Source organism: Chelmon rostratus, chromosome 6, assembly GCF_017976325.1.
Source record: "Chelmon rostratus isolate fCheRos1 chromosome 6, fCheRos1.pri, whole genome shotgun sequence".
Classification (NCBI taxonomy): domain Eukaryota; kingdom Metazoa; phylum Chordata; class Actinopteri; order Chaetodontiformes; family Chaetodontidae; genus Chelmon; species Chelmon rostratus.
In genome coordinates, this window is record NC_055663.1 from 19,273,169 (window position 1) to 19,296,666 (window position 23,498).

At 42.8% G+C, this 23,498-nt stretch overlaps 1 protein-coding gene across 1 annotated transcript; it reads left to right on the forward strand.

Moving 5' to 3' along the window:
- Positions 1-6,188: 6,188 nt before the first annotated feature.
- alx4b (ALX homeobox 4b) lies at positions 6,189-23,364 on the forward strand. The gene is made up of 3 exons (XM_041939742.1): positions 6,189-6,547; positions 22,205-22,313; positions 23,044-23,364. The coding sequence occupies exons 1-3, from the start codon at positions 6,189-6,191 to the stop codon at positions 23,362-23,364; spliced, it is 789 nt and encodes a 262-aa protein (XP_041795676.1).
- The last annotated feature ends 134 nt before the right edge of the window (positions 23,365-23,498 follow it).

Genomic DNA, 23,498 nt, shown 5'->3' on the forward strand with positions numbered 1-23,498 from the left:
CAATTAATCATCTAAACAGCTGCAGATTAATTCAGTCAACTATGAAACCTAATTTTTCAGATCTAAATCGATGAATATGAATGAATATGATAACCTTAGTTCTAATGATGCCAGCAAAGCTGAGAGAGAGAGAGAACAAACTATCAACACAAAAATAGCTCAGTACTTTTAAAGATGCATTCAATTCTCTGCTTTTTTGTTTTAGAATCAAAAATCCTGCCAGACACTAATATGACATAGGGCTGCAACTAATGATTATTTTCCTTATTGATTAACGGCAATTATTTTCGTAATTGTTTGCCATTTTGTTGTTAAAATGTCAGAAAATAGATACTTTACTACTACTATACTTTAATTTCGAACAGGTTAGAATCCAAAACTGCTCTGTTCACTCTCATTTATGACAAAGAACAGCAGAAAATCCTGAAATGACCATTAAAAAATAAAAATGACCATTTAAATTTCCCAAAAACCAAGCTGAGCTCTTCAAAAGACTTTGACTTTGTTTTGGCCGACGAACAGTCCAGAACCTTTAGATATTCAGCCTGTAGCACAAAGAAAAGTAGAAAATCCCCACAATTGAGAAGCTGAAACTAGAGAATGTGGTGTTTTTGCTCAGAAAATTACAAAAAACAATCAATTATGAAAAACAGCCTGGGAATTAATTTCCATTGTTTTATCTTACTTGTGATATATCTTAAAAATATATAGAAAACAGTTTACTTAGGTGAATAAACTCAGAATAAAGTACATCCTGGCCCTCGTGTGCATGTGCAGTGACTGCAGAGGGCCTGTGGCAGCTGCTGCAGCAGTGATGATGGATGGAGGTGAACTGCCGTGTGTCTCCTGCTCACGGGTTAACTGTCCTAAACCAGATATAGAGCTGAGAGATGAAGGCAGTACAGCATCCCCTCTGTCTGCCCCTGCTTGGTCCTGTTTATTGAATTACACATCAGTACAACCGCTGCCTCTTTTTTTCCTCTCCCCTCATCTCTGCTTAATTTGATCAGAGAATCTGCTGATGCAGTGTGTGCCCGGCTCATGTGAAACCAATTTAAAGCTACACATAAAAATCTGGTGTGTGACACACATGCAGACACATACAGAGGGTGTGTATGTGTGCTGTTAGTCAGAGGTGCAGAGACCCTCCTCTGGTGATAATGTGCCTGTATGACTCTCGGCAGGGAACCCCAGCCGATGGCTTGTCCACAGTGTGGCAATGACTGTGAGTAGATCCATGTTCACAAAATGTATGTGGTTTAAAGGATTGTATACTTATACCACATGCCAATTAATACTGTGGCAGTATCACCAAGGCTCATCATCTTGTTGCTGTGGAAACGGGTCACAGTTTTGTGAAGGGAACAAGCTAAGCGATGTAACTGAGGCCTTTTGAATCTGTCCACATAAATAACAAGCACAACAAACCTGATCTAACAGCAGTCCCACCTGTGCTCTAATGAGTCAAAAGATAAGTTCAAGTCTGTTTTAAAGCAACACGCACATTCCCACATGCATGCTGAATTGAAACTGAAATCCAGTCTCTACACTGGTTGTGAGAGATTCTTGAGAAGGCCATTTCACAGAGACGGGAGACGTTCCCAAAGTTCTTATCCTGTACAAAAATGCATTTTCGAGTTCAGCCAAAGCTAATATGAGGCTTCAGCCGTCTCTTCTTGCCTTCCAGAGTTTGAAATTCCCGCTTCGTGTTACTATCCTCCCACTGCGGCTCAGTAAGGCAACACAAAGAGGGACTTTTCAATTAAAAACTGTGTAACTTTGGAAGACATCCAGTTGATCTGTTAAACACAGACTGCTGAAGCCCAATATCAGCTTCAGCTTAACTTCAGTGCACATTTTGCACAGAACAAGGACTGTGGATGGTGTCCCACATCTCACAGGAAATGCTCAGACAGACAGCAACCCCAGCGGGGGTGACAACGCCGAGTCTTCTGGCATAAAAAGCTAAACCAGCCTCAACTTTGGCTGCAAAGCAATCCAGCATCATCCAGCAAGAAGTCAAGTTGGCCAAATGCACATTCCCAGCGGGTTACTTTGTAACTCTATCATGACGGAGGATAAAATGATTGCCACTGTGATAACCATCCAGAGTTAGAGAATCTGGTCTCATTGTATTATAAAGCGCTGTGCAGTTTTCCGGCCTCCTGGTTTGTTGCGCAAAATTCTCTATCGGCCCTCACATATCTGGCTACTCATTCCAGTGTCTTTGTGGGCCCTCCTCACATGAGGGCGCTTTATACTCAGTCCCCTTTGTCCCCCAGTCCTACACCCCTGCCAGCATCTAGTAAGCATTCACACTCATATATGTAGTACTAAAATTGGCCGTCTCAACGGTCATATGTCTTTGTCTCACCCCAAACAAAACACCTCCACTGATGCAACATTGTTTTAGCTCAGAGATGTTTTTAGCCTGAACGCCAACTGAAATAATCTCTAATGTTTAGAGTATAGGAACAATTACAGTGATCAAAGAAAAAAAAAGTTTTATTATGGACATGAGTGTTGTTTTAAAAAGGATATGAAAAACTCTCCTTTGACATAACCTGCAGCCACGTAATAATGCAGGGGGAATAAAGGAAAAGGATGCTGCTCCTGCAGCCACGCATATGGGAGGTAACACAGTGAGAAACGTCACCCCAAAATAGACTTGGGGACAAATGATAGCGTGACATCTGATCCGCAGCCGTGATGTGACAGGCCCAGCTGAGGAGGCTCGGCCGGTTTATGAATTCTCAGCATTCCTTTGATTATTTAAAATTCCCACCTCTGAGTAAACCGGGCATCACAGGAAACAGGTTCAAGTCCGGCTCCGGTTTCAACCTCACTGCTGAATGACATGTGAATTAATATCTCACACAGATGACTCCAGACTTTGATCGTCATCCTTCTAGAAAATTTCCATACGTGTAAATGTTATTTTAACGTATGTGTACGTTAAAAAATGTTCCCATAAAGCATAACAACAGCATATTTCCCATCTCCCATGCCTGGCCTTTCCCACAGCCAAACTGAACATGGCACTGCTGAGACATAAAGTCAAAGCACTTTCTCCAGCCCATTACTCGCATTGCCACGCCTCTCACACAAGAAAGCAATAGCCAGAGGAGTTTTCGGGGACCCTGCTGCTGATACACATGAGGCCTGTGCCAACATAAACCTCAGAGGGTCTGAGCTGCTGCCTCAGTGGAGAGCCCGTCCCCTCAGCAGCAAATACCTGGACACGGTTCCTGCTGGAAGTTAAACAGACAAGTTGCCATTTGGTGGAAACCTTTTAGAGAGAATGCCACGCATGAGTGATGTATATCTGTGACAGCTGAGACTCTAGCCTGTAGCGGCGGAGTGGTTTATATTAAGGGAGGCCTGCACGTAGGCTGCACTCAAAGCAGAAGTCTGTCATTCTTGAGTGTTTGGCTGTGTGACAGACTTGGACTTGTAATTTCTAGGTTCTCTGTCGTGACACTATTATCTTCAAATGTTTGCATCAGCTTCTCTTGCAGGGTATTTAACCGTGAGAAAGAAATGCAACCAAACGCACGTCCAGGTCGAACCGAAGTCTAACTTTAGGTCTTATATTTGACGCAAAGTGTTCTCATAAGCAGACAAAAGGCATGCGCATGTGTCCACTTTCTGTGTTTTCCACATGCACATACTGACCCTGCCTGTGCAGCAGCTGAATGAAATGCAAACAAATCTCATGTCTACGCCAAATGTTTGTTAAAATTATGGAATTTGTTTTTATTTTAATGCTGAAAAAAAAAAGAAAATCTGAGCAAATCTCACAACACCGAGAGAGATTATTTATAAATCAAAGGCAACATCAATCTGCTGTTTTAGCAAACAAATAAAAATGTTGGAGTAAAATCTTTTGAAAGCAGTGTAAAACGTACAAATCCCGCAGAAACTGTCACGTTTCTCTTGCCTGCTTGTTTGTGTGTGCTTGTATGTGAAAAACAGTGAAGCTTTGTGATGCTTGTTGCTTAACGCGCTCTGAGCTCTGTCATATCTACAGAGACATGAACACACAGAAATCGGCTGCAACAAACTGCGGCAATGAGCGCGAAAACACAGCCGGAACAAACAGAGAAGAGGTCGAACTTCTCCCCCAAATTAAAAGCCACAACATAAAAAATAACTAAACGACTGAACAGAAGTTGGGCTCGATGCGGTGTGCAGCCAAAGTTAAACCCATTACGTTATATTGGAAATAGCTCTTAACAGGAGACATTTACTAATAAACCAATGAAGAATATAGTCAAAAGTCTCGTTAACGAATACCTGCACAGCGAGAGAGGTGCCGGTGGTGAGCAGGGCTACACCGAAGAGACTGCACGTGCACTGGGCCCAAACCAGTAAAATGGTATTTTTATACCTGAGCAATTTAATTTAAAGAATTCTGCAGGAGACTTAATAGATGCTAAAAGATTATTGCTTATGGGAAGTCCTTTGGACAGGATGAGTGAAAGTAAAAAAACAAAAAACAAAACTCTGCCAGCAGTTTAAAACACTTTGTGATTTCCAGCTTTTAAGAAGCGTAATAACCGTCCTCGTGGCTGCGTTAGACGATATCATGTTCTGCAAGGCAGCAGGACACGAGTTATGTCTCGTGTCATAATTAATGCGCTAACTATGAGGCAACATGAAAAAGAAAGAAAGAAAGAAAGAAAGAAAGAAAGAAAGAAAGAAAGAAAGAGGTGGGCGGAGTGAACTTCAGCGTTCATACTTTAGGCCTGAGAGCCGCAACTCAAACACTGTGGAAAAATATTTCGCTCCGTCATTTAAAAATAAAATTCAAACATGGCAAATTCATAATAATAATAATAATAATAATAATAATGTTTGATCCTTAATTATCACAATTAATTGTGAAGTCTAGCAATAAAAAATATTGTGTCCTATAATTAAAAGGTATTGTGACAGATTTAAGATGAAATATTTTCCTAATTTATTCAGACTGATGTTACCATTACCGACAAATCCGGATAATGGCTTCAAGAGAAAAAAATAATTCAGGGCGTGATTTGAGTCAGTTTAGCCAATTTGACTACCGGCAGACACAAATGCGTCCTGAAAACACGCTTTAACCGCTTTAACTCCGATTTTAATAGCCAAGAAAAGGCAAATTGCTGGCGCAGCGTCGTCATGGCGCACAAAGCCAAGGGCATCATTGGCTTATTGGTTTAAAATTAATTTCGTATTAACAAGTGGCCAATTTTCAAGTACCTTGCCTTAAAGTGTATTTGCAATGATGGGCTCTAATTCTCCATCATTATAAGTGGATATATCCGTAGTGACAGCCTCTGACTCCGCACATAAGGTCCTGGTCAAACGGATAATGTTGCTTGGTTTAATATAGGTTTGCAAAACAAATACGCAAAGCAAATATTTATAGAATATTTAAGCTTAACATCGGCTGACTTTAAGGACTGTTATTGGTCTAAATTCCTGGCTTGATCCACTGATTTAAGGTCCTCTTTCTGCATGCAGGAGTCAGAGGAGGAGATAACACACGTTTGATTTTCCCCAAACGCCCATTAATAACCAAGAGCGGCTCCTCTGACAGAGATGGAAACAACGCTTTTTTTTAATTATTGCTTTAAAGTTTGATATGAGGAAAAGTCAGAGGTTATGGTCTCAACTGCAGGAATCAAAGCCGTTATATTCATCCTCTAATTACATTAATGTCATGTGTTGTGTCTCCCGCGTGTTTACCAAAAAAGCTTCCCCCTTCTGAGCTTGACCTCCCATTTCTGGCTGCATAATAGCGCAGAGTGAAGCTCGGTGTGGGCCTACAGCCCACTTCACATGTGTGTGGAGCCTGAAGGTCGGAGTGCTCTGTGTGTGCGTGTGCATGCGTGCGTGCGTGCGTGTGTGTGTGTGTCAGATACACTGTAGGCTACTGAGGCGGCATCAGCTTGAGCAAGGCATTTCTCTTTACCCCGACAAACCTTCAGGGGGCTTTTAGCATTTGTTCAGTCTGCAGTCTCTGGAAAACATCTGATTCATTTTTTAACCAGTCCCAGATGCGGCAGCGCGAGTGTGTGTGTGCATGAGCGCGTCAGTGTGAGTTTGTCAGTGCATGAGAATTTGGGGAGAATATCTGCTGTCTAAAGCGAAGGGGAGGGAAAGAAGAACCGTGTGGATTTTTTTTTTTATTTAACTTTTTAGGTATGAACGCAGCGTGCGTCTCATACTGCGATATGACATCGATGGATTCATATTATAGCACGTCTACTGCGCAAGGTAGGGATCACCAGGCGAACCCGTTCAGGACTTTCCCGACCACTGAAACCAAATACAGCCCCACGTTCATTCCGGGGAAAGGGCAGCCTTACGGAGAGAAGTCCCGGAGTCCTTTCCAGCCGGAGTGCCAGTCATTGGATGGCGCTGAGGAGGGCACCTTCAACAAATACCAGCTCTACATGCAGCGGCCGACCTGCAAAACTCCGCCCGAAGGCAGCAAGCTTCACCCGGACAGCGGACTCAACGGGACGCTCATTCCCTGCTATGGTGAGTGCGCACAAGAGAGGCACAGAAGTCTGACTATATGATGAACTGGGGTGCATGACAGGACGGGACATTTGCAAGCATTTATAGAAACGTGTATGCTGCTTGTAATACAGCATCTGAAAGTCGGTAATGTGTGAGGGAAGAGCAGAGAGGACGAGAGGGTGAACAGCAGGACTCCCATCAGACATCATATTTTGAACTGAACTTTGAAGCCTATATTTATAGAATAAATTCATATTGAGTGTAATAATGTGGTTTCCTATCAAACCGACGCGGACGACTGCGAGTTATGGCGAGGAAAACAAGCCTGACTTTAAAATTTGTGCACCACAGGGAGGAGAATACTTTAGCTGCATACCGTAAAAAAAAACTCACGACCTTCAGAAATTCACATATTTGCATGGAATAAGCACCTATAAGGAGTGGCTGTGCGACTGACAAAACGCAACCCTGAGTGAATTTGAGATATATGTGCGGGGAAATTAGGATTTCCTGCCCCGTGAGCTTGCACAGATGAGGTGAGCTATTGAAGCATTACAGCAAATTATCTCATTTATAAGGCGCGTGCTTATACTGAGAGGTGAGGAGGTCATTTGAAGCTTTTTTTTTTTTTTTTTTAAGGACGTTTGCCCTTTTATGCACACGGACTTAGTAATTTTAGCAGAAAGACACAGGGTTTCCATTTCTTCTCCAAGTTTCTCATTTGATTCCCGGTGAAGCCGCCGCATCACAGCCGCTGGTCTCACTCTCCCACAGATACTCTGCTATTGTCTACACACAGCAAAATCATCTTTATCACTTACAATAATGAATTACTTTAATATTCAAATATGAAACACGTTGTACAAGTCAACAGGACGCGCGCGCACACACTCACACGCGCTCACAAACAAAAATCCGAGCGTCAAAATGGAAAAAGTTAAAATTTCAGATGGACTATTTTAAAGGCCATTTCTATCACGTGGTCCTTCACGTTTATTGCAATTGTTATTTTTAGCACAGGTGATTCTTTTAATAACAAATAGATGATGACAGCTGGCGCTTCCATCCCACATTTACAGAGAATATTCATTTATTTAACGGAGCAGCTCCACTTCCAGGCGCAGACTTCACAATTTGTCAATTACACAACAACAGTCAGTGGCCACTTTAAATATTTAGGGAATTCTTGGACGTCCTGACAAATTAAATCCTTTTAAAAGCTTTACAGCTTGACAGAGTTTTCCGACTATTCGTTGCACTACAAATGCACCGTTGAAAGACAATATCTATTTTCTGCCCCGTTTATGAGACGTGCGCGTTTAAAATAAAAAGAGAAAACCGTGTTAATAAGCAGAAGAAATGGACTCAACCTACTCTGTGTGACAGCACGTCCACAAGAAAAGGGCCGATAGCCTTAAAAAAGAATAAATTATGCGTACAATTAACTTTACATATTATATGCATATGATATTTGTATAATATTTTATAGGCTAGTTTAAAAACTACATTAAAAGCCGTGTTTTGGTGAGTTATCGGCGCATAGACTCGTCGGCGCCTATATATTTCAGGTCCAGATGTTTATCATGATGCGGATGTTACAGAAGAAAACATCTGCTATGATCATGACTGAAATTTGATGTGGATCGAAACTTGTGCAGCGATCCAACCTTTAAACAGGCCTGCAGCCGACGGTTTAATCGGCGTGTCGCGCTTGAAAATAGATCACTAGGAAAATGCAGCTCAGAAAACAGAGGCTTAACACTGGCTAATTCAAATACACCAAGTGCTTGATTATAGTGCGTCAGTAAATTTAAGCATTAGGTGTAACAAATAAAGTTGAACTGCTCTAATTCTGCTCAGTGGGACCAATTATAACTAAGCCTGCTTTAAAACACATTTCTTTGCGCAGTAGCCAGTACCAAAGTTTGCCAAAATACATCCATAAAGTGCAAAGTAATCTGTTTTCCTGAGAAACAACTGGAGTCACTCTTTATTCTAAGCTGCATTGTCACTTTTTCTGGAGTTTGAGAGCAATGCCTCCGAACACATTGGAGCGCCCCTCTACTGAAGTGAATTGATTTGGCAAGTGCATTGACAGAACCATTTAAACACCATCATTAAATGCAACATGCCTCCCTTGAGGAGAGCCCTGCGATGTTATTATTGAAAATGTTGCAGCCAGATGAAGGCATGGTGGCTCTGGGGAGGATAATCTGGGGCCTTGCCAAAGCCTCAGGCGTCAACAGGCTTGTGCTCTTATGTGTGGTCCTCAATGGGAGATATATTGCTCAATGCTGATGCTTTATCTCCATCAAAAGTCATCTCATACCCGAAGGGAGTTTTCTGTGTGGCAACCTAAGCTCCAACTGTAATGCTGTTTACATGGCAACCCGACATTTAGTATCTGTCATCCTGAGGATGTTACATGCGAAACAGTGTTTGGGTACACCAAAATACATACAAAAGGGAGAAAAACACTGTAGATGTATGATTAAAAAATACTCAAATGGTAATATTTAGATTTAATAACACATGAAGATAAGAGAAGCTCAGGATAAGATGCTTACTGTGGTAATGGGAAATAGCACTTTTAATTCAGGACACTTCAAAATATTTTGCCAAATGATTTCTTTAAAATCAATTTATTCTAATGCCACTATGTATGATTTAGCTGGAATTAAAAAAGCATAAAAATAAAATTTTTAAGGTTAAATTTCTTTGAAATGCACAGAATGGGGTTTTTGCAAGGTTTCTGCTGTGACACGTGCATGAACAATCACATGCAGGCCCAACCAGATTTTTGAATGACGTTCATCAAAAATACAACGGTGTCGCTGGAAGAGTGACCGAACATACTTGTGCACAGTAGTGGCTCAGGTTGGCAGGTTCGTTTCCTTGAGTGCAAATTAATCAGCGAGACTGTCCCACAGCGAGGACAGGGATGGAGCCGTCTACCTGCTCACACAGCGATGAATGAAATAAAACCCCCGGAGCTGATCGAGTGCTGAGGAATGCAGGTCAGCACTGCAGGAGAGGTCCGCATTAATCTAAGGCAGATGTGCATTACTGGCTCCTATAGTTATTATTCATACTCCCCAAACATCAGATCTCCAAAGCTACGGAGAGTCCCTGAGATGACAAAAGTCGGACTGGTTTACATAACCCTGTCTCTACAATACCTTGTACAAATAAGCAATGAGTCAGAAATGGACATCGAGATTGGGTAATGATTTGACAGGGTTTCTGGGAAAGCCGCATCACGTGTGCGGGTGACTTTTTTACATGCACATATTTTACTGAACTATGGCTCTGAGATGCATTCTGTAGTTTTTGCTTCACAATTGGAACTCACAGTCTTTATCCTTGATACAGATGGATTGCTGCAATAGAGAGACCACAAAGTTTTGCAGACACAAACGTCTGATGAAAATGTTATCAAACTTTCTCTATAAAATCTGAGAGAATGAAATCTGGAGCCAAGGCTAAATCTGAAAAGCAAAAATCATTGTGTTTATAGGCCTGCGGTCGATGCTGAGGTTGAGTTCTGCACTGCGCTGTAGTGTTTGTGTGAACACTGGTGCTCGCTAAAGGCCGCTTGTGCCTCACCCTCTTTGCCTTTTCACAAAATAACAGTATAAAGCAAATTGCACATTTATAAGACACAGCTTTGTCGATCTTTGCACTTTCACACAACCCCTCGTCCCTTCAGCGGGAGGCCGAAGCATCCTGTGATATGTAAAACATTTTTCTAGGGCGTACGAAAACCAAAACAAGACCCCAAAAAAAGTCCTGGCAGCGTTTTAAAAGCATCCTGTCAAAATATAGCACGCTAAGTACATGTTAAAAGGCTCGGGGAAGTGATGTCACAGGATATGCATGTGCTGATGACTAACACATTGTGCCGACGTTAACAATAAGCAAATGTCAGAAATGTCAGACACCTGTGATCGTGCCGGCATGTGTCTGCGAACCAGAATAAATTAGAATATATAATGAGACTGCTTGAAAGGACGGGTCCCCGACTCGTTAAAATGTAATGGCTTATATAAATGTGTGTCTCAGCAGCACAAACAGCAGCAATCTGCCTGCCACTGACTTAAAAGCCAAATCATTTGACTCTGAGTGCTCTGTTTGATGAAAAGCTCCCCTTATCGGCGCTCAAAATTCAGTTCTTCAGCTTGTATCTGTTCCTGGATATCTGTTGTGCAGCTAACGTGGCTTGCTTTGGCCTTTACTTGCAGCCACCTCTCTCACATCGCCTACCTGAGACCTGCAAGCAGGCCAGCTTAAAGAAAAGATTTGGAAACTTTAGGCAGCTGGTGCACATTTTGACCTGTGCTCTGAGCTGGAGCTGTGTCTTTACTTCCTCGATTCTTATCTTATCAATGGAATATCAGCTTCCTGAATAATGCAAACATCTGGCCTTGCAGTACTATAGTATGGTCAAAAAAGGAATCGAGGCTTATTGCCTGACAAGCCACAATATGCAAACTCAAGAAAGCCAACTGTGACAGACTAATGATGGAAACTACAGGGCAAAGCACAAGTATGATGATCACTTTTGGGTCCATGATTAACAATTCTTTTTTCTCTTTCTCAGCTTGCTTTCAGCAGAGAGACGCAGCTCATTTTGCTGGTTTGATATATTCTTTTAATATAAAGGCGAGGGGTGGAAAGTCATCCAAATCATCATCGAGTGACGCCGCCTGCACCACAAGCTTTTTTTTTAATGCTCCTCTATGGTTGCAACGAGTCAAGAGCACATTGTAAAAATGTGATGACAGTATAAATGTGATAGAGGAATGAGTTCTGGACCATTAAAAGAGGGAGAGGCCAGCAGATGATTGAGTACGTCGTTTAGAATCGCATCTAATTTCAGTTCCTCGTCACTTTAATTCCTCGTCATTTGATGCTCCTCTTTTTAGTCCATGTTCATCACCAAACCCTAACTTACTCACAACACTGATGATACAAAACACAAGCACAGCATAAAAAGGATTAGCGAACAAATCTCCTTCAGATGGATTTTGAGGTTATTGCTTTGGACTGTTTCTCTGCACAGATATATGACAATATCAGGTCGAACACATAATTTTATTTTTGCCACATGCATTTTACTGCTAATACTTCAAAGCTCTCCTTTTACTTTTTTTATCATCTTCTTTAGTAGAAATCTTCCTCCATATTAACTTCATCCCCCACCACACACACACACACACACACACACACACACACACACACACACACACACACACACACACAAAAACCCCATAAAATCCCAAACAATTTTTTTTTCCTCTTTGATACGAGACAGTGACAGCCACGGCCCGAGGCATTATGACAGTAGTGAGGTCATGATCATGTCAATTTATCAGGAGCTGAGGCTGAGCAGAGAGATTTTTTTTTTTTTTTTGGTTTCCCAGGGAATCTGCATTCCTGCATGAGCCGCTGGCATAGATCTCTCCTCAGGAACATCTGGGAGCCTCCCTTCCACTGAGGAAACAACAGTCAACATCAGGTCTTAAGACTGTGCTGCGGGAAAAATAATCTAGCCCAAAGCTTGTCTGCGAACCAGCAATGAATGTAAAATTAAAAGTCACCAAAGCCAATGGAATATTTCACTTTATTTGGTCCACATAAGGTGTGATAAGTGGAGAGCCATTGTGGCAGATTGCTGTCAGCTTTGAGTGTTTTGAGAGAACAATTTAGAGCACTCTGTTTAAAAGCATTCCCTTCCCTATTTAGTGTTTGGTCATTAACCCTTCCCCAGGTTACTAATTTATAGTGTTTCTTTTATTTGGCTTCACTTGACCCTCCCCGTCCCATTCCATAAAAACTGAGAGGGTGCCCTGTTGCTTTACAACCAGTTAAATTACACTTTGATGTTTTCTCTCTGTTTTCAGCAGTGATTAAATTGCTGACCCTAGTAAACATCTGACCTCGGCTAACTGAAGAGGTCTGCAGCTTGTCACAGAGTAACTCTGGCAAATTGCAGGATCAGCCGGTGATATTTGGTGCATTTATATGGATATACGTTGATGAACACTGAAATGAGAACAACAGCCAAAAAGACATTCCTCCGAATGCCAAAAAAAATCAGAGCGCAGCGGAATCTTGGCTCTCAAAGGAAAGCAGTGCGTGATGGCTGTGTTCTCCAAAACAGCGTGCAGAAAAGACAGATCAGCATGCGGGAATACTGAAAGATGTTTGTGGCAAAGACTCTGTGTGGTTGGCGTGACAGAGAAAAGAGATGAGTTTGGAGTACTACACAGAGAAAGATGTTGACTTGTGCAGATTCTAATGCAGATTGTGTTGATATAAGTCTGTATAAGGCTTGGAACCCCAACGGAATGGTTAGCTGGTTAGCTTAATTTAGCACAAAGTCTGGAAACAGAGGGAAACTGTTTGTCCAGAGGGAACAAAATCCATTCACCAGCATCTCTAAAGCTCACTAATTAACACATATTTAATCTGTACAAAGAATGAAATGACAATAAAACAACTGCCATTTTCTGGAGGTTAAACCATTTCTACATCATGACCAGTAACTACCTGGAATTTCTGCCAGTTTCGTGGTAACTGATCCTGGAACAGTTATGACCTCCTATAAAATTGTCATTTTTATACTTTAATATTTTTCTTGTACAGATCAAACAAACAAAACTTAATGTGTTAATTAATGAGCTATAGAGGTTCTGGTGGTTTTTTACCCATAGACAGAACCAGGCGAGCAGCTTCCCCATTTTTGCTACTCTTTGTGCTAAGCTAAGCTTCATATTTGCTGTACAAACATGAGAGTGATATAAAGCTTCTCATTTAACTCGAGGGTCCAATGTGTAGGATTTACATCTAGCTGTGAGGTTGCAGATTGCAACCACAGGTTCACTACAACGTGAAAGACGCTCTCTAGAGCCAGTGTTTGGTTTGTCCACCTTGGGCTACTGTAGAAACATGGCAGTGCAATATGGCAGTGTCTGTGGAGGAGGACTTAGTTCCAATGTAGATTTAAAGAGCTCATTCTAAGCTAACAAAAACACAATGATTCACTATACACTAAAGAACACATAATTATGAATCATTTATTACATTTCTACAAATTGATCTCCCTAAATTTTACACTCTGGACCTCAAAGGCAGAATTTTTGTAACTGGTGTAGATTCCAGTGTAAATGTTACTGATATAGGTCTGTATAAAACTGAGAGCTTTAAACATTTCCACCCACTATCCCAGCATCATCCCATCCCCTCATCTGTGCGCCCAGCTGCACCCTTTGCCGTACAGGATATATGCCTTGCTCAGGGGCATAATTGCATTTTCTCTCACAGATGCAAATGCCAAGCAGGAACCTGGAGTTGACCCCTCTTCCTTCATCACATTGCAGCCATGCTCCTGCCCAGGGGTAGAATGAAAATATTGCACAGCGCTTTAGCATTAGAGGCCAGCGCTGGGGCTGGTGATGTCAGAACATCTGCCTGTGTGGAGACTGTAAGAGGGTCTGACAGGTGGGCCACAGCGATATGAGGTCATGAACTCCAGCTGGGTGAGCTGTGTTGTTCCATTAGTGTCTCTGTCGGGGCAAATCTGAGCCAGAGAGCAGGGGAGGGCTGCTGCAGTATCGAGAGGATGACTATTGACATCTCACTGTGGGACACACTCGCCAAAGGCGTACTAATCCATGAAAACAAACATGCATGTTGCAGACAGCCACCGCCTAGCTTCATCACTCTAAAACTATTCAGTCATCTTACTAACCACTAAAACGCTTGGCTCAGAGAATCACCAGTGCCACAAGGTGTCAACTCTCTTTCCCTCATTGCTCTGGGTTTCTGAGAAAGACAGGAGGCCTTTACTGACATTACTCACAGCAGAAATGCAAAGTGACAGAGTAAAATGCACATGCATAAGCACATAACTATTAGGTTAATCATCTTAAACTTGATCTAGCTTAAAGACAAATGTTGTTGGACTGGAGTAAGGCTGGTGTTGCACAAGACATACAAGTGTGTTTATGTGGAGGAGACCATTATGAGCTGCTCTGAGACCAATACAGCTAAGACAGGGCGCTCCCCGTGCCCATTCGAAGGAAAGGCAAACAGAGAGGCTGACAGAGTACACTGTTCTCACTGGCCCGCAACCAGAGCCCTTCAGCTTATTTATTCACACAGCTGTTTGTTTATCGAGGGAGAAGGAACAGCTTTCTTCATCTCCTGAAAGGGAACAAAAAAAAGCCAGCAAGCGCTGACAGGAACAGAGCGAGATCTGTCACAAAGTGGACGCTCTCGAAATTGAAGGTGACAAACACAATGTTGTTTACATCTCAGGGGCAAGGCCGCGGGGGGAAGCGTGGTCGCCCCCGTACACAAGGCCCACCATACACGGCTCAAGACGGAGCGGGTCTTTGCGTGGCTCGGGTTTCGGGTGGCGTGATTGAGAGATGCGAGGGAGTCGGCTTCAAGGGTTGTGTCACAGGTCACGCCAATGTGTAGTGACATACCTTTCAAACAGAGAACAACGTTTCTTCTCTGCAACTTTTAGCTGCACACAGACAAGGCCTTTGAACCTGAAAATAAAACATTGCAGAGGTGATGTAAGCTTAAAGTAAATGTCATTTCGTGTGGATGTCGTAACGTGATGATGAGCAGACGCGCTCGCTGAATAGATGTCAGGCACCACGGTTTCATTCAGCCACATTTTAAAGAAAGTATTGCTCTGCTGAGTTTTCTAATTATAGAGTAGCAACAATAATTTTAGGAGTGTTATTGACAACATGTGGCATGTCTTTTTTCAGCTCTAAAATGGTCAGAGAGTTGGTTGCAATAGCTTGTTTGGAAATAATATTATTACAGTCAGAATATGATTTGTATTATATGTAAAGCCACACTTAAGTAAATTGTGAAGGTTCCTTTGATTTTTCATGCTTCAGATGAAAATCATAAGAACGGCACACTTTAACCCAAACCAAAATTGCTCAAATGTTTTTCATTAGAACCACAGTGTAACATCTAAACTTTTAAATCTGCAGTATTTTTTATGAGGTTCTTGAGCCGTACTGTCAATCCACATCAGAGAACTAAAGGGACTCTCCAGTGATTTGCGTTGTACTTGTTGAAGGGTGCATAACAGACATATTTAAACAAAGAATGGTCAAAATTCATGCAGCAGAGGCAGAAATATTTGTATTTGTATTTGTAGTATCTGTGCATTTACCCAGCTTTCAAACCCATCAGTTTGTACTGCAGGCTTTATGTTAGAAATTTGAAATCTCAAGTCTAAGCTGAGACATTTTTCAAACTTTGCTCTCTCCAGAGCCGCAGAAGATGTTAGTAGTAGCTCTGCAAGTAAATTGAACTTCTTGTATAAAATTAGTGAAGTGCCCCTTTAAAATAACAAAATACCACTTATCGTAACCCTCCACACTTCTTTCTGCCTCTCTTTAATCTGATATTTACAGGAAAAGACAACAGTGGCCTGACAGAGTCTGAGTTGCCCCCGAGCGTCGACCCTGCTGGGATGGAAGGCAGCTACCTGAACCTAAAGGCACCCGGCGAGAAGGGGCCCAGCGAGCGGCCGGGCTCGGACCTTTCCAGCCCTCTGGACAAAAGCGAGGCTGAGAGCAACAAAGGCAAGAAGAGGCGCAATCGCACCACTTTCACCAGCTACCAGCTGGAGGAGCTGGAGAAGGTTTTCCAGAAGACACACTACCCAGATGTTTACGCCCGCGAGCAGCTGGCACTGAGGACGGACCTGACGGAGGCTCGTGTGCAGGTGAGGACGGGGTAAAACTCCTTTCTGCATTGACATGAGCCAACAATTCCTCCAAATGAAGCAAAAAAAAAATGTAATTTGTCCACGCTTGACAAATGTTTTCTGATCAACAGGATGATATCGTTTGTCACTCTTCCAAAACCATTACATATCACTCTTGAATCAGTTTTATGATGCAACACAGCTATAGTTAAGGTTTGGTTCGGCTTAGGCACAAAAACTACTTGGCTAGGTTTGTGTGAGCGTTTCATTAAGGTAACTGGAGCGTCGCCATTATGGTTAGAAACAACGGGAAACAGAAGAGGTCTCTCATGTTAAAGTCTGATGTTTAGTTGGCTCGTCCCGACCCTTTCCTCACATGTCACTCTATAATGTCACCTGACTTCAATACTACTACAGCCACTAGAGGGCTTTGCCACTTCAATGTAAAGAAAGAAATGTGAAGCTCGTTGTGAGGAACTGGCTGAAACGACGAATGCTGCCATTCCTTCTCGGGAGGACAGTCTCCGTGAGCCGTGTTTATGTATCACTGCAGTCGTACTAGTTTGCATGACAATAAAAACTCCCGAGAACTGACAGAGAGGGCTGGGATAGTTAAGACTGGCATGTTGACAAAGACTGTTCGGAAGAGCAGACAGCAAGGCCCATTGTTCTCCGTCTCTCTTTCTGCCTGCCAGTTTTAGATCAGAGTGGGATGGGTGGGACTAAGGGAATACTCCGCTCTTAGCTCTTACACGCTGCAGGCTCTGCAGAGAGGTCAGAGGCCAAGGGTTTCTCCCCAGCACTACTATGTTCAAACTACTTCACTGCACAACTCTGGAGCCAGGGAGGGAAAACACATGGAAAAAAAAGAAAAGTCATCAAAGCTATTTGGCAAGGATATAAAAAACACTTTGAGATGCCAGGTTCAATTTCCACGCGTAGTCCAAGACATAGTCAGGGACAGAGAACCTGGCCTGGTCCTTGTGGTGGTACAGTAAAATAAGTACATTCATGTTAGGTTCACACAGACCCGTCTATTCCCCAGATGAATATAATTAACTTCCTCATCTGACAGGCACACAGCAGACTCTGTTGAGTCGCTGTGAGGTTTGACCCATACTTCTAAAATCAGACCCTAAATATGCACGCAATCAAGACTAAACCCCACAATTTCAACTGAAGGTCCATCAAGACAAAGTCCAGGGATATCCAATTGTTGAACACCGAGGGGCACTCGGAGCTTGGCAAGCGATCGGAGAATCCTTTTCATCTCCGAAACAACAGCCATTGAAATCCCAGAGTACAGATGTTTTCTGCCAAGATGCCAGTGTCAAGGTCCTACAGTTTCATCCTCAGTTTGATGATGAATGTCTTCATAAAGTCGGGCTGCAGTTTTCCATAATCACATCTGTGACTTCTGCTGCCACTAGTTTATTTAGTACAATTAGCTCTCAACCTCAGACTTGAACTTCACCGCACTGCCTACTTTTTATGGAGGAGGAGGCTGTGTGTGAGTGACTGCTAAGGCAGTCTATCAATCGCAGTGGTCCCGGATGACAGAGATGAGGTGAGACGGCTGGACTTCAAAGCTGCTTTTGGAGTTGTGCACTCTGCCCTCCCTCTCTCCCTCTTCCTCTCTCTCTGCCTGCTGGCTCTGGAGCATAAATAAAGCTCTTTAATGGCTCTGTAAGCTGCCTTTTGCTGTCAACGTCTTTAGCAATTACTGTATCGCCGCCAAGCACTTAGAGCTCTGAGCCACCTTCCTCACAGATGTCCGATGTCAGATGTAGATAAAGTAAGAGTAAGTGTTTGCAGTTGGTAAATATCATCCTTTTGGGCTTCATATGTATGATGGGTTGATCGTTACAAAAAATAATGACAATTATTTGAGTTAATTGAAACTCTGCTTGTGCAAAACCACCACTGGCTTTCCTTTCTAATGGACTTAGAAGTTTAGAAAGTTGGGGAATAAGAGACACGGAGCAGCAAAGGACACATCTGACTTCATACTGTTCTCCGAATGATCTCCCTGCCAAACTATTTGGCTTGGGTCTCATTTCTACTGCCGTTCAAAGGCAAAGCTACGTAGAGCAAGCCCTCTGTGAAACATGACACACTCAGCACCCAGAAACCAAGACAAGGGGCATATATGTGCTCAGACAGTGTTTGCTTGTTTATAAAAGGTTCCAGTAAGTGTGTGAGAGCGTCCAGGTTAAAAGAAGGCAAATGTAAGTGACCAACTTTGAATTGTGTATACACCACGGTATGTAAATGCATGCGTTTTCTGTGTGCATCCTGTGTGTGTGTGTGTGTGTGTGTACGCTCGGTCCGCCGCTCTCGTCTGCACGCCTGCGAGAGGTCAGTGGGGTTAGCTGCGGAAAGCCAAGGGCTTAGGCGTCAGGAAATTAAACATGAAATGAAAACAAGCTCCAGTTTGAACATTCTCCCATCTCACTTTCCAATATCCCCACTTCCCCTCGCTGACTTAAAAGGGAGGAGGGAGGAGAGAGACACGGAGAGAGGGGTCGGCGGTGGGGGGAGAGAGGGGCTGGAGTGGGAGAGAGGAGGCCGAGCTTCAACAGTGAGGTGGGAGTACGACAAAGAGATTAAGAGCGGAGGAGTAAAGCTGAGCTATCGTGATCCTTCACAATTAAGATGACAGCTCGGTAACTGATAAAACTTTAGATTTTAAAAGGATCGTGCAGCTTTGAAATACTTGTACAACATTAACCTCACCTACATTTACCTTAGCCCCGGTTTGTGCCTCTATTACCATTACATTCGAGTTGAGCATAACCCAGAACAACAACACAAAACAACCAAAACTGTCCAGAAACTAGAATTACAAGTGTAAACCAGCTTTATGCTTATCTGTCCAATCAGGGCCTCGTGTGTTGAGGATTATATTTGGAAAACTGTGATGTTATGAGCTCACATAACCAAAGACGAACCAAAGGAAAGACATGACAAACCTTTCACAATAATAAACCCCAAATCCTCAGGGGGGACATAGACTCCGAGCCCCCCTCCAAACATATGATATAATTCAAAGGGCAACAACCCCTCACCTTGACACTGGGGTTCAGCCACAACCTCAGATATCAGTTTACCACTTTGCAAGGGTGAGCTGTCCTCTAATCTCGCCAGCTGACCTGAGGAATGTCGGAGTCAGACGACAATTCCTTACGTCAGCTTCTCGCACAAACGCAGGCCATACGTGGTCTTCTCTTTGGGGTTCTTATAGATGGTCTCATGTCATGATAAAAGCCCACTCCCGCTTCTTGAGAAAAGCTCACTATGGGATCACAATATCATACACACCCTTTTGTAAAATCCCCATCTTTGTGCGACGCTGCTCTTGTTTGTCATTCAGCTCTATTGTGTTTAGGTTGACGGAGTGAAACGGTGAGAGAGAGACACAAGGGGGGGATTTGAGGAGGTTGACTGAGGGGAAATTGCATGTCAGGGACTGTGGAAACCACAAGCTGATTGGGCTGGGAATCAACCCGCAATCCAAGTTCAAACCCCTGTGTCGAAGCAGGATCGCTCTCTCTTTTCTCTTTGAAGACGTTTCCCTTTCCCTCTTGGGAGGACAAGATTCAGACAATCAACAAATAGATACAGATAAACATGTGGAGACTCCCAGTACCCCCCTTTGCTCCTCCATTCTCTTGCAAGGAGATGTGAGAAAGTTTTGTTGAAGAAAGATTCGCAGAAGTTACGGCTGATTGTATTGGGGCCAACAGCAGAGATGCATGGTTGGGGAAGGAGAAAATGTGGAGAATAAATGAGGTGGCTACCACTGGCTTACAGTTTATGAAATTAATGTAATAAGGAATTCACTAATATCAATAATATCCTAAATTGTGTTATTTGGGTATATTAAATTAGTCAATTCTTTTAAATTTAATTAATTTTCATTAGGGCAGATACTGCTTTTAATCTGACTTATTTTTATCTTAACCAATAAAATATTGTTTGTTCTATGAAACATAAAAATAGAGAAGAAGAAAAAAAACCCATTCACAAGTTCTGAGAGCAAAAGCGGACATCTTCTGGGATGAACAGTCCAAAACCTAAATATAGTCAGTTAAATGTGATGAAACAAGGATAAGCTGCCAATTCTCAATTAAATGTTTGGTATTTTTACGTGAAAACTGACTAATATTTAACCAATTATAAAGTAATATAACACCTCAAGCAGAACTGAAAGAAAAGAAATGGCTTGTGCCAAAGAATGTATATTAGCTGGTTACGTGTCTGTAATCAATATCCAGTCTGTTTTATAGGGCCAACAATGTCACTGTTTTTTATTTTTATCTACACTAGTGAAGCCAACTCAATTTTGCTTATATAGCTCTAAATCACTTAAAAGCAAATTTGCCTCTTCAGGATTTACTATCTGTACAACATACGACACCCACACTACGCTCAGACCCTCGATTTGAATGAGAAAAAAACACCACAAAAAGAAACTTTAACATGGAAAGAAAAGCGAAAGAAATCTCAGGAAGAGCAACCTCCTCCAGGACAGGCAGACATTCAATAGATCGTCGTGTGTACAGAGACATAAATAGATCACTGCATTACACAGCAGTGACAGTTAAAACCAAGACCTCAGTACAACCCCAAAAACAAAAAAGGTTGGGACGCTGTTTAAAACAGAAATAAAACACAATGTGATAACTTGCTAATTCTTCTTGACATATACTCAATTGAAAACAGTACAAGGACAATATATCTTGAGTTTTAGCTCATCAACTTTTTAAAAATGTCTGCTTATTCTGAACAGGAGCAGCAAAAGATGGGGAAAGTTGTGGAACGCTCCTAAAACACCTGTTTGAAACATTCCACAGGTAAACAGGTTGATTGGTAACAGGTGATAGTATCATGATTGGGTGTGACAGAAGCATCCTGGAAAGACTCAGTCGTTCACGAGCAAGGATGGTTTGAGGTTCACCACTTTGTGAACACATGATTGTGTAAAAGATGTTATTACATGAGCTCAGGAACACTTTGTAAAACAGTCTGGTAAACGCAGCTCATTTGTAAATGACTGCATTTTGTTTTTATTAATGTTTTACACAGTGTCCCAATTTTTTGAAGTGAGGGTTGCAGAAATATTTCAGTGAATTTCTCTCAGGTGACAAATTTGACTTTTCTGCTCTTAACGTGCTTTCTTCCACACCACTCTTCCACCCTTCGGTCCTGCTTTCCTCCAAACGCCTTCAGCTACAGCTACAGAGAAGTGGTCTAAGTATCCTGCACTGGGTCTGTCAGCAAGTACTGAAAGTACATCGTTCTGCAAAGTAGCACGTCGATCAATCTCACATGGAGAAATTACCCAGAAGAACCTACTTCATATACTGCATACACATAATTAATAAAGGACGAAGAAAAGCATATTCGTGGTCAAAAGTTGAACTTTTGTTTCATGGACTGTACTGAGGGATTCCCCACTGTATCCCACTGCGCTGACATGTGGGGGAGAGCACACCTTTCCCAGAGTGATTTATGAATGGCTACAGGCCCAGATGTGGATCTGTCGACGCTGGCAGCCTGAAGGGAGGCAGACGCCTGTGTATCAAAGGGAGGAGCTGAAAGGTGCAGCACCAGGGGAGACTCACCATTTTCACATCAATAGCTCCGTGTGGACGGCACTTTAAAGACACGTCAAGTCTGAAAACCTGGGCCCGGACTTTCATGTGCAGCAGAATTTATTTGCCTCGCTATCTTCATTTTATGTGGTTCAGTTTCTTACTTTGTCTTGCTGAGCGGCGGGGACGGCCTCGGTGTCTGAAAAAAAAAAACGTGCTTGGGTTTGCACATGAAATGAGAGCTGTTTTCAAACTTATATTAAAGTCTTGTTTGGTAGCGACTGGTCCGTATTCTGAGGTTTCTTCCTGATAAATTGTTTTCCTTTCAGGTGTGGTTCCAGAATCGCAGAGCCAAGTGGAGGAAGAGGGAGCGCTTTGGCCAGATGCAACAGGTCCGGACACACTTCTCTACTGCTTATGAGCTGCCTCTACTGACTCGGCCTGAGAACTATGCACAGGTAAAGGAAAAGAAGTGCTAGTCCACTCACTGAATATTACTATGACAGGTACTCATTATCTGAGATACCACACTCATATATGGTTGTGGAGGGCTGAAATGATAAAGCATACGGTTTGTTCATAAACCAGCAACAACTGAGAACTTTTTGTCCACCTGGGGGCAGCAGAAAAAAGTTGTGAACACAGCATTGCCAATTCATCTCCTTTTCAGTTGATACAACAAATTTGTTCGCAAATTTTTGTTGAATTTTCACATGCAGCAACATCAAGTAGGAACATTATCATTCATTTGGAGCTGGGTTTATGTCCAGTTGATAAATGTACGTCCAGTATTCACTCTCTTTTAGCTCTGTTTTTGGTCTCTACCAATGCCTGAGGGAAATATCTAGCTCTTTAGCTGCTAAATGCTCCATTATGTTCACCAGCTAGTCATGAACTGTGTCTGTCTGCTGTTTGGTGCTGAGCAGGTTGTGTACAGTGGATTTTTAGAGCGATTAAAAAAAAAAACAACAAAACAGCTCCCTGCTGCAGCTGAAAACAACAGCATGACATCAGTGAGAATGAACCAAAACAGTAAAGTTGTGGGCTGAACAGCTTAACAATTAGCTGAAACGCGCTAGAAAGCGCTGTAAAGCAGAGGGGAACACTGTCACATTGTTTTGAATTGAATTTGAATTTGATTATCTATTCAAGCCACTTTAACCGATAATCCCTGCTCTTCTCCTCCAGATCCAGAACCCTACGTGGATCGGGAGCAGCAGTGGAGCATCTCCTGTGCCGGGTTGCGTTGTACCTTGTGACTCCGTCACCTCTTGCATGCCGCCTCACCCTCATGGTCCCGGAGGCGTCACTGACTTCCTGGGCGTGCCCAGTCCAGGGAGCAGCCACATGGGACAGACACATATGGGCAGCCTTTTTGGAGGTCCTGGGATGGGCGGTGGAATCAATGGCTATGATCTCAATGTTGATCCAGACCGCAAGTCCTCCAGCATAGCTGCGCTGCGTATGAAGGCCAAGGAACACAGTGCAGCCATCTCTTGGGCTACATGATGTCTTAGCCCAGTTCCACCCTGCCCCCATATGGCCCTCTTCTCTGGAGCAGCCATCAGCCAGCGCTGTGGGGGAGGAGGGAGTCTTTCTGCAAGCACTAATGATAACACAATTCAAATGAACAGGGGGAGACT

Excerpts from the sequence above, each read along its gene's own strand:
- alx4b (XM_041939742.1), top strand. The coding sequence starts at position 6,189 with ATGAACGCAGCGTGCGTCTCATACTGCGATATGACATCGATGGATTCA. Across the intron at positions 6,548-22,204 it reads GGTGAGTGCGCACAAGAGAG|AGCCAAGTGGAGGAAGAGGG; the intron begins GCACAGAAGTCT and ends CCAGAATCGCAG. Across the intron at positions 22,314-23,043 it reads GGCCTGAGAACTATGCACAG|ATCCAGAACCCTACGTGGAT; the intron begins GTAAAGGAAAAG and ends CTTCTCCTCCAG.